General features: G+C 36.1%; 2 protein-coding genes across 2 annotated transcripts in view; both read left to right on the forward strand.

The window, feature by feature from the left end:
- Positions 1–182: 182 nt before the first annotated feature.
- pofut2 (protein O-fucosyltransferase 2) lies at positions 183–7,676 on the forward strand. Its single transcript, XM_054615455.1, has 9 exons — positions 183–362; positions 2,688–2,941; positions 3,158–3,302; positions 3,786–3,896; positions 4,645–4,711; positions 4,832–4,957; positions 5,307–5,487; positions 5,731–5,854; positions 6,623–7,676. Exons 1-9 carry the CDS (start codon positions 184–186, stop codon positions 6,774–6,776), a joined length of 1,341 nt encoding a protein of 446 aa, XP_054471430.1. The 5' UTR covers position 183; the 3' UTR covers positions 6,777–7,676.
- Positions 7,677–10,350: 2,674 nt separating this feature from the next.
- Positions 10,351–12,415, forward strand: part of abca12 (ATP-binding cassette, sub-family A (ABC1), member 12) — a 62,456-nt gene continuing 60,391 nt past the window's right edge. Inside the window, 3 exon segments of the mRNA XM_054615935.1 lie at positions 10,351–10,608; positions 10,898–10,975; positions 11,261–11,354. Of these exon segments, the coding sequence (XP_054471910.1) occupies positions 10,910–10,975; positions 11,261–11,354 (160 nt within the window). The 5' untranslated portion in view covers positions 10,351–10,608; positions 10,898–10,909.

The raw sequence follows: 12,415 nt of genomic DNA on the forward strand, positions 1-12,415 counted from the left end.
TTCAATAACTCAATTTTAATTTAGTCTAATAAACTGGTGAATATCTAGCTGGGTTATTTGTCATTGACTATAATACATTTTGGATTTTACATTTCTTAAAAAATCATTCATGTCCCTTCTGGTTGCTCGGCAACTGTACAGACGCTCTTTCACCCTCCCGGAAGTGCGTGGCTCTGAGGAAATATGGCGCACAGAGCAGCGCATCTACCAGCTGTATGCATTGCTTCAACCGACTCGTTTACTGCTTTTTATTTGTCCGTTTTCCTCGCCTTTGCAGCATTTGAAGCAGTGAACGCCGAGAATGTGTTCAGTGCCGGCCACACGGCTACTGCACCTATCGCTGCAGCAGCCAGGGATCTACGGTGAGTCTCCACATGTCATCACTGTTAGCAACATGACTGTATGCTAACAGGGGGGGGGGGGGGTCTGCTTTATGTGTACAGCTTTAAATGAAACACTCATCCTGTTAAGGCTGCATGTCTTCACTTTCTTAATCCCGTTTGCCAGGCTCGACCACTTGTGTTGATAAGCCCCCCCTGCAGCCTGCGTGGACGGTACCTGACTCCATTCATAAATACGTCATTTAAATGAGCCCAGTGGAACCCTCTCTTAAAACGACATGCATGACGCAACTGTGACGTAATGACGTTCGGCGTGTGAGTGGGGGCATTAAGAAGCGCCTTAAAACCTGTGTTAACAACATTTAACATTTTTTTCTGGCAAGAATTTGCACCATGCATGTTTTTCCAAAAAAAATAAAATAAGTTAACACCTAATTAACAAAAAAAATAAAAAGAAAATTAGAACAGACAAATTAGAACATAATTAACAAAAAAAAAATGAAACAGAGCAAATGAGAACACATAATTAACAAAAAAAAATTGAAACAGAGCAAATTAGAACACATAATTAACAAACAAAATGAAACAGAGCAAATTATAACACATAATTAACAAAAAATAAATGAAACAGAGCAAATGAGAACACATAATTAACAAAAAAAATGAAACAGAGCAAATTAGAACACATAATTAACAAAAAAAATGAAACAGAGCAAATGAGAACACATAATTAACAAAAAAAAATGAAACAGCAAATGAGAACACATAATTAACAAAAAAAAATGAAACAGAGCAAATGAGAACACATAATTAACAAAAAAAATGAAACAGAGCAAATGAGAACACATAATTAACAAAAAAAATGAAACCGAGCAAATTAGAACACATAATTAACAAAAAAAATGAAACAGCAAATGAGAACACATAATTAACAAAAAAAATAAACCGAGCAAATTAGAACACATAATTAACAAAACAAAATGAAACAGCAAATGAGAACACATAATTAACAAAACAAAATGAAACAGCAAATGAGAACACATAATTAACAAACAAAATGAAACAGCAAATGATAACATAATTAACAAAAAAATGAAACAGAGCAAATTAGAACACATAATTAACAAAAAATAAATGAAACAGAGCAAATGAGAACACATAATTAACAAACAAAATGAAACAGAGCAAATGAGAACACATAATTAACAAAACGACATTGCTTTAACCATTTACAACAACATATAAATGTAATAATGACGCTTTACTCTCCTTTTTGACATCTCTGTATATTATGTCTTTGCATTATATTACTATTCCCCATTTCATAATTTTAATTCGACTATAATAATTGCTGCTGTTATTATACAGTACCAGTCAAAAGTTTGGACACACCTTCTCATTCAACTACTTTGAAGAATCTAAAATATAAAACATATTCTGGTTTGTTGAGCATTTGTTTGTTTACCACATAATTCCATATGTGTTCCTTCATAGTTTGGATGTCTTCAATATTAATCAACAATGTAGAAAAAAATAAATAAAGAAAAACCATTGAATGAGAAGGTGTGTCCAAACTTTTGACTGGTACTGTAAGTAGTCTTCATTTTTTCCTTTGTTACTCTGCTTACTACTCTGATTATATGAATAATTTATGTCATATACATTGAATGTGTTGTATCTCTGTTATGCTGTTCATTCTGTACACGTGACATCTATTGCATTCTGCTGCTCTCCCATAGGTTTCTCTCTGTTAAAGGGGTTTTTTAGGGGAGTTTTTCCTGTGCCGATGTGAGGGTCCTGGGACAGAGGATGTCGCATGTGTACAGATTGTAAAGCCTGCTGAGGCAAATTTGTAATTTGTGATTCTGGGCTATACAAAATAAACTGAATTGAATTATTGTGTATGTGGAATCATTAGAATATGTTAGATTTCCTGTCAGACAGTATAAATGATCTAGGTCCATTAATACACAACCTCTTAAATGTTGGCACAGGATGTGAACTGCCTGGTTAAGACTAGGTTATTCAAACCGCATATTGCTTATATATTTAAACCATAAGATAGAAGGAATAGATGTCTTAAAAGCTTTAAATTATGGCTTTCTGAAGGTTCTTTAGTAACAATAATTTGAAAGGTGTCGGCCATGAAAAATATAGCCCTACTTTTGTTTTACAGATGATTATCTTATCATGACACATTTTCAATTGGATCAAGGTTGCTTTATAACTGACTCTGGTAGGTGTCATAGCTTTCACTTTTGTGTTTGCTGACAAGAGAGCTTGATGCTGCTTTGTATCCATCTGAAACTTTTCCAGACGATCTCATGTCCTCTTTTGTTATCTCAGGTACCTTCTGTATGACGTGAACCCCCCGGAGGGTTTCAATCTGCGGAGAGATGTCTATATCCGCATGGCCTCCCTGGTGAAGACTTTGAGGAAGGAGGGGGATGACTGGGTATTGGTGCTGCCCCCGTGGGGTCGTCTCTACCACTGGCAGAGCGCCAACGTCCACCAGATTCGCGTCCCGTGGGGGGAGTTCTTCAGCCTCACTAGCCTGCAGGCCAATGTTCCTGTCGTTGAGTATGAGGAATTCATCGCAGGTGAGCTTTTCATCTCGGTGATACAGACTAGAGTTACATTTGAAACCTCAGTATTTGCATATATTTTCCAAATAATTGAGTATTTTTGAAGCTTCTTATACTATAATTTATAACTCTTTAATAAATACTGATTGTTTTGTTTTTTTACAATGCACAGCCACCTTTTAATCAGTTGTTAAAACAGAGTGCTCCGTTTGGTTCCTCCCTTGGATCTAGAAAACGGAGGCCCATTCATAGACCATGTTCTGGTACTGCAAAACTACGCTGAGGGATGGACTGACGGGAAATGGGAGGAAAAAGTTGATGAGCGGCCATGCATTGACAAGTTGATGTACTCCAAAGATAAACAGGGTTACTACAGGTAAAGCAACACAATGCACCAAAGCCCACAATTTAAAACACAGAGTATGAAAAGATAAACTCTGTCTAACACAATTTCTTCTTGTTTTCAGTAGAAATGCTAAATAATTTGTAACATTCTTATAGCACAGTAAAAACTAAGCGTGCAGAACTCATCAAATATTTTTTTGAGTTTGACACCAGAGACCAGAGAGATTTTTTTTATCCTGTTTGGACGAGTTGTAATAACTTGGCTACAATCTTAAACCATCCTAGTTGTGATGACAACTAATCATTTGTCTTTCCAACCCTCCTTTAGAAGAGGCTTTTTTATTTTTTATTTGTTCCTACACAAAAGAGATTTATTCGACCCTCCTCAGACAGAGACGGATCACATTCACAGTATTTTTGTTTTAATGATATCCATCTCTACCTTCTTTCTCGCACATCTTTCTCCCCTCCATCCATCACCAACTGTCTGCATTTATCTTGTTGTGTTTCCAAGGGGCTGGTTTTGGGGCTACGAGGAGACGAGAGCTCGAAACGTAACGTGTATATCAGCCCAAGGCCATGCCTCCATCATGGCCCCAGTTCTTCAGAAAAACATCACAGGGACGTGAGTCTACAGAGCAACATGCTGATATAAAATGCATATAACATTTACACATACATGCACAGTGTATTGACATTTTGTCGAGCACCAATGTCTGATAAAATTTGCCTGCGGGTATTCCTTTTTTTTGTTCTGTGGTAGAATTCAGTTCTATTGAGCTTGATGATTATCATTAACCTTATTCCCTTTTTTGTCTTAAATTATAACACTACAGGTGTAGCTAATTGACTGTGTAAGTTAACAAACTACCAAGATGACAATATAACATAAACTTGACTGTCTATCAGTCTCTTGCTGAAACAGCCAAAGCATACCTCCTCAAAAAGACAGCAGAGCCTTCTATTCTTCTCTTTGTAAATAGCAGAAATATGATCTGACTTCATTGTTATCTAAGTGCAGTATTGCTTACAGCTTGAACTTGACACATGACAATAAGAACACTGTGCAATAGTAGTTAAAATAGTTTTTTTCTGTCTGTAAATATTATATTTCAGTTATTGTGTTTTTCTACTGTTTTTATTGCTTATTTATAATACTATTTTTTATTTTTCATTTTTTTATTTTTATCTTGTCTTTCTTTACTATGTCTCTTGTGTGCACTTTACTCTATGCTGCTGTAAGCCTGCAAATTTCCCCGCTGCGGGACTAATAAAGGATTATCTTATCTTATCTTATCTTATCTTATCTAACTTCTCTTCGATCTTCATGACACTGTCATGGATTAACATTTTTCTACTGTGCTATTTTGCAGATCAGTAATGCTTGACCGAGCAGAGACACTTCTCCATGATCACTATGCTGGGAAGGATTACTGGGATGTAAGTCAATTAATTCAGGCTAATATCATATCTGTTTAGTAATGTTGGCATATGTTTGCTTAAATATTTTTTCCATAACCTGATGGTGGGAGTCTCTGCAATTGTCTGTGTTTGATGTAGACCCGCCGCAGCATGGTTTTTGCCAAGCACCTGAGACTTATAGGAGATGACTTCAGAGAAAAGTACCTGAACTCTACAGATGACAGAGACCAAACCGTTTACAATGAGGATTGGACTCGCTTGAAAGTGAGTCAGTCTATCTGAGTGTGGCACGATTATGTGATTGTACAGTTGGAATTGAGACTGTGGAAAAAGTATAGTAAATTATTATTCAGTATTCACCATTTCAGGGCGTCATTTAAGACCTGGCTCATACGCATTTGAATATTGTTCTAATTTCTTATGCCAATAATGTCACTAAATCAGATCAGTCAATCACACCCCTTACTTCTCAATACCTGTTTGTTTATCTGTGTGTGCTGTTTGCGTCTGATTTTCTTGACTTTCCATTTTCTAGATTGACATTGAGATCATCTAATTCTGAAATCTTAAGCAGGAAATACACAGGTGTGTTGTGTCTTTATTTTCTCCTCAGGCCAAGCTAGGCTCAGCTAAAGGTGGTTCATATCTGGGGGTCCACCTGCGCAGGAAAGACTTCATCTGGGGCCACAGAGAGGATGTACCAAGCCTAAAGGGGGCAGTGAAAAAAATGCGCAGCTTGATGAAGAAGCATAAACTCGACAATGTGTTTGTTGCGACAGATGCAGATGAGGAAGGTACTGACATAACGCCACATTCAGAGACATTTTACAATTTCTTGTACATTTGAATGTAAAAAAAAAACCTTTACAAACATTGACACAATAACAAAGGATTTGTTTTTTATATTACAATGATAATAATAATACTGTAATAAGAAGTAGTAGAAATAATTTAAGTAAGTATTAGTAGCATATACAATACAACCATAGTTGCTATAAACACTTTTATAATTCTGTTTAATGTATGTCATTTTGTAGAATTAAGGGAGCTGAAAAGGTTGTTGCCGGAAATGGTGCGGTTTGAGCCGTCCAGAGAGGACCTGGAGCTCTTTAAAGATGGAGGGGTGGCCATCATTGACCAGTGGATATGTGCCCATGCAAGGTAAATTAGTTTTCAAGATTTTTCACATGTATTTAATACATGATGAATAGCACAACAGTTTATTAATCAGCTAACTGGTATCATAAAATAATTCAACCTTCGAAAAAAAGTTAGCCGCTGTTCACTGAACTCCAGACTCATCTATAACAATCGTCAGATCAAATACATTAGTCTAGTACTTTTGTTTATGACCAGATACCTGCAAAACTAATGACACTCAGCAGCCACAGCTGTACTTCCTGTTTGACGCTAATTAGCACATGTTAGCATGCTAACACACTAAACTAAGATAGTGACCAGGTTAGCATTGTCTTTGTGAGCATGTTGGCAAGCTGATGTTACTAATGCGGCTTTAGACATGCGTTGCTTTATCATTTTGGAGTATTGCGTGTATGTTCATAAAAAAAAAACCCCGGTAAAAATAGGCCTCAATATGAAATCGTTTTTCTGAAGGTATTGCATAATCATTTAAATGTGTAGATTTGAGGCACTGGAAGTCTATGTGTTAATGCAGATTTTATTTTAAGTTATCATTGAGCGGTTATACCAGTTATTGCATTTTACCCCATGGCCTATTTTAAAACTCAAATTGTTAAACACCAAATAACTCGCACCCTAGTCATCATCATACCTGCCTATGGAAAAAATGCTGCTCCGTGACATTCAGTAAACACATGCTGTGTCATGCTCATGTCATTTTCCAAGGTACACATCATTTTAATCACCGTTTGCTATTGTTTTCATTTGTGCACTTATTTATTTTTTCAGATTCTTCATAGGAACATCAGTGTCCACCTTCTCTTTCCGGATCCATGAAGAGAGGGAGATCTTGGGTTTTGACCCCAAAGCTACATACAATCGTTTCTGTGGGGACACTGAAAAAGAATGCGAACAGCCCACACACTGGAAAATAGTTTTTTGATGTGACCAATCTTTTTTCTGACACACGCAAGTGCCAAAAGCAGTGTTAAAAGTGACATATATTTGTATGGAATATACAACATATTTTAACTGTTATATGGTGTATTTTTTATTTTTTAAGTTTCAGAGTTGTGCAATCAGGTCGGAAGTGACCACTGTGACTGAACCTTATGCTCAAAAGGGAAAGACTGGGCTGCCAAACATGTATTACTGTAATGCTCAACAAGTAAATCTGCAAATATTTTTGGATGTAAGTTAAATGTGAATCTTTCATGACACCCTGGTATTTTACAAAATGCCTGATATTTATTACCAGCATCACTGGTGAGAAAGTGTATTTTAATGACATAAGCAAAAATGTTGTATGGCAGCATTCTCATTTCAACATTATTTGGAGATTCAAAGATAGAAATGCTAAATCTCAAATTCAGAGCACTATATAGCAGCAAACAACAATTTGTTATTGTAAAGATATGGTGGAGTAATGGTGCTCTTAGCAGAGAATGAAGTAAATTTATTCCAAGCTTCTCTGTGCTTTATTTATGTAGCCGGTTCGGCCCTTACGTGCATGTTAGTGCATGTGAACCAGTGTGCCTGCTGTTGAGTGCATTGCCACCGATCTGCGCCGCACTCATACAGTGGTTACCACCGATAACACCACCTGGACCCACGGCGTCAACAGCCCCACCCTCCGGTTACCCCTGTTGTTTCTGTCAGCACTGTTGCTGTTGTCTGCACAGTTCCTGCTGTTAGCACCGTCACCTTCTAGCTGCTGGCTCAGTTGTCGCCTTGTTGATAGATGTGTGGAGGCAATCCCTCAATCATAGATTTGCTCCGAATTTGGAATTTAGCACCTTTTAACTTTTTTGTTTTTTTTAAAATAACAACTTGGTTTTGCAAAGATAACACCACATAAGTATGAAGGAATATTCAGAGATTGTGACCATAGTATTTTTCCTTTCTTTCCTGTGTTCTTTCTGTTTCTAAGTGTACTTGTGTAACTGTTAGGTCTAAATGACTCGTGAATGCTTTTCCATCCGCAGAAAACATTTGCATAGCTCATGTTTTAAGTACTTTGAACCCTTTAATATTTTTATTCATGTTTGCTTGCACTCTTTTTCACTTTCTTTTTGAAGCATGTTACTTAGTTTCTTAGCCAGTTATTGCCACTGACTGTTGATCAGTAAATAAGCATAAGTGTATTGCATCACCTTACTCTGGAGCACTTGCATATGTACCCTTGTGCCTTTGCACCAGATACAAACAACAAGGGGATCTGTTCACTAAAACACTAATCAACAGTGCCACTAGGGGTAAAAAAAAACTAAAAACACCACAGAGTACCTTTTAAAATACAGAACCAGAAAGAAGCTAACAATTCCCAGCTTACATTTCGTTAAAAAAGAGGTTCATTATGCTTGTGCTTCCATCGTATGTCAGTGTTTGTGTGAAATGACGCTCCTCCCTTTAATGTTTATATTTTTAGGCAGTGCCAGTATTATCAATAGTTTCCTTCGATTACGTTGGAACATTATCATCATAAATAACAATATCAATTATTTTTCTATGTGTTACTGACAATAATAGTGTCACTGCTAATGATGCTACCACTGAAAATATTTGAGATGCCACGAAGGAGCCACTGTGTCTCGTCAACACTAGCCAGCCATGAAGCTGTTCTGTTACAACACACTATTTTTTTGCGTTCCTGATGATGCCCACATTTTGATTAAAATCTGTCTGGCAAGGGTCATCCTCTCAGGATTTGCTTTGTACAGTAGTTGTGTATTTTTGATGTTGAATAAAATGGTTTTAGCAGAAAAGTTTAAATATGGAAGAAAACTAATTTGTGAAAATGAAAACAGTTATTTTGCTGTACTTTATTTTTGCATCTCTATATCTCTTAATCTTAACAGATTAATTCAACATCTGAAGTTTAGAATTTATATGGGAACTTCATTTCAGTGGAAGGTTTTAGTCATGTTTGTTTAATTTACTTACTCAGAATCTCTGTATCACCAAAGAGAATGTTTTAAAAATAATAGTCCATGCCCTCAAATTTATAATTCCAAGTAATGGGAGTGTTTTTGAACATCTAACTCACTAAACAGTATCTTAAAAGAGGTCAAGTACAACATAAAAGTGCTCTTGAGGCAGTTTACATGGACATTTTATATAATTTCGATCCCGAATTTAACATTTAAGATGTATTCCTTGAGAACAGCAGCAGAGATTTCTGATGTCACTCGGTGTGTCTTTGTTTGCTAAATGTGTGTAATAGGGGTGAGCGTAATACAAGGTAGTCGTTTTTTGTGTCCTCCTCTAGTCCTGAATGTAATCCTGAATACCGGGAAACCTTTTCTGAGCCATGTTGGAAATCTCTTCCCGGCTCAGCTATTATAGTCTTAATAATGTCCCCTGTGGGACTTTATGCTTACCCGCAGCTCCCACACTTTTTTCACTCATGTTTTTATCAAGACAGAAAACCAGAAGTACAACCTTGATAATAGAATTCTCACTGATGCTTAACAATACAACAGTGTCATATGTCATCTATGCTGCTGTTTAGTCCAACCTTTAAAGCGTCCATTGTTTGGCCTAAGTGTTTGATGATATAAATAATATATATACTTAACCTTACTGGGAGAGGTTATAGCAAAAAAAAAGAAAAGAAAGGAGTTTACAGACTCGCACTTCTTGTCGGTGAAAGCTCATGCTTTGTCAGGAAGTCCAGCCTCTATTGTAAATGGAAAATGTCATGTCATTCAGCATTGTCTGTGTCAACAGTGGTAATTATGTAGATCTGCCCTCACCCACAATATGTGTGGAAGAGTGAGGGAGAAAATTACTCGCTTTAGCCAAGTCATACTTTTGTTTCTTGGTCCCTTGCCTCTAGTTTTATGTAAATGTATCAATTAAGATATAGATTTTGTTTTATATCTTTACTCTTCATATCATATACTTTTGCGTGTAACATTCCTACTTTATGTTGGTACAACTTGAATTTCATTCAATGTTCATTGGATAAATCTGCATTGTTTTCACTTTTTCTGTGGAACCCCCATGTGATATCATTAGGTGATTTTTGAGTACCTCCCCAACAACATCTTACATACCCGGGTAATTGATTGTGTAATATGATGCTTGGTTTTGCCCTGCCCCTTTTAATTAAAGGCTCTCCCTTGTATAACAAACATGTATTTGTACATGTCTGTTTTATAACCCTTTAAAATGATTGGTAATCTAAATCACTATTTAAAAAAAAACCTTATAATGAGTCTTTATTGAGTGTCATCCTGATCAACTAGTATCACATCCAGATAGAGTAGGATGTGATCATGCTGGGTTTACTGTCTAACATTACAGTGCTATGTAAGTGCTCGATTAGAATGAATAACCTAAACTTTTTTTGGGATATAATATGTGTTCACTTAAGTAGGTGACTTAAAGGGGAAGTCCGGTCACATCCATTTATAACAGGTGCTGTGTAGAAGTCCCCCCCGGTGCCACTCCTTTGTTTGGATCAGGGCAGGTTTGCAGCCAGAGAACACGCCCTTCCTCACAGATGTTTAACTCCTCTTGCTCAGGTGTTGCGACTCCCATAATCACGTTAACAAGTGAACAGAGAGCCTGTACGGTTGTGGATCATTTGTCCTTTTTTTTTTTTTGTTGCAGTTACTGCGGCGTTATTCATTTTTGGTTTTGTTTTAGTTTAGTTTGTGATTTACTCCGTTTTAACCGCCTGTTAATGGAAAGCCATGTCCTTTCTAAGCCTGCGAGTTACAGTCAGATAACAAAATAATTTCACCAATTAAGAGGACACACGACACCAGGTAGGCTGGATGGTTTATTAGTGACGTTATGTTAGGCTGTTTCTTTTATTATTTTAATCTAGAATAAAGGCATCTTTATGTTGATTTGTGATGAGCTTTCAAAGGTTACGATCTTTAGTGCACTACAATTAATGTCAGTAAAAAAATTAATAAAAAAAAAAACCAATGTGTATGTATGTAATATCTCTCAATGTTATAATGGCTTAAAAAATGAATTTACAATCTGAACTACATATATGCAATATATAATAGCAATGCATCATTCTCATATATTTTGTTGTGATTTTAGCCTCCTCTACTGATGGCCTTCTTCCGGCAGCTGAAACTTCTTCTCTGGAAGAATGGGCTGGCAGTCATCAGACAGCCAGTGAGTGACATTAAAGTGCAATGGCAACTTGTATTTCAATAGAGCATAAAGCATTTAATAAATTAATTACATAATAACAGCACCTGTACCGACGGGATCCTCCATATTTCACTAATATTGAACCATGGGAAATTCAAAATGTGTATATATATATATATATATATATATATATATATATATATATATATATATATATATATATATATATATATATATATATATATATATATATATATATATATATATATATATGCCCTTTTAATAAACTGATATCTTGTGTTATAGCTATGGTCCCTGACACTGATCCTCTGGCCTCTGGTCATCTTCATCATCATTGGTGTGACCCGGAATCAATTCCCTCCAGTAATAAAAGAAACATGTAAGTGTGAAACTGCACAGAATGAGGTGCTTTGTTATAGGTCCATTGTTTGTTCGTGGCAAGATTTCAATAGTCTTTCTATTACGCAATCAATTGCAAATTGATGAAGCTGTACAAACTAAATAAACTGCAAGCAAGCAGAATAACTCTGAATAAGCTGCCCTGGCACTACAATGTGTAAGATTAAAGATGTCTTGGTAGCCTTCGAAAAAATTTCAATCAGGTCATTAACTGAGTCTGATGGTATCTTAAACTTAAACTTTCTTTCCGTAAAGAGTGAAACAAAATCTGAAAAGAAAATCTGGCAAAACAAACGGACAGATATAATTGGCTAAATGTTTCATAACACAAAATGACTGGACATGAACTGCAGGATTTTTGTTTGGCATCTTGAAAGATTGCAGCTCGACACTTGAACATTCCAATTTCACAATCAAGGTAAACAAATGGAAAATTCAACTGAATAATGAATAGTTCTTCAGATCAGAGTTTAATCCCTGCCCTGTTGACACAGTGTTTGAACGTCTTTTATTTTTTTAATACACTTATTGATTTATCTGCAACAAATGCGGGTAAAGGTTCTTAAGGAGGGAGCGTTAAATACATATCTCTGCCTTTGTTTCGCAGTCTAGAAGAACAAATGAGAGTTGACTCTTTGGTTGTAGAAGGAGTGGCAGGAAATGCAACAAGTTGGTTTGGAAAAACACACCATTAGCCTTACACTTACCAGTAAGCCTTGTTTTTAAGCAAATAAGCTCACAAGGATATTTAATAATGCACCTGTCTAGTGTGATAAAGTGCATTACATACAAAGTTATTGATATAACAAGGACTACCTTACTTAATTCTGATATGAATGGTAACCAGTTGACCTTTCAACTTTAGTTTGTGAATTCTTTTCTTTTTTTATAGATATGATTCTGTGGTTTCAGGGATGTGTGTAGAAACAGTCCATTGGATCTGAACAATAGGACCTTTCCTTTCCTATTCATTGCTGTTCATTGGGTTCTTTTTTCTGCATTGATCAACACACAAAATAGGCAACAAAACAATCTTCAGTG

This window comes from Anoplopoma fimbria, chromosome 16 (assembly GCF_027596085.1).
Source record: "Anoplopoma fimbria isolate UVic2021 breed Golden Eagle Sablefish chromosome 16, Afim_UVic_2022, whole genome shotgun sequence".
Lineage (NCBI taxonomy): Eukaryota > Metazoa > Chordata > Actinopteri > Perciformes > Anoplopomatidae > Anoplopoma > Anoplopoma fimbria.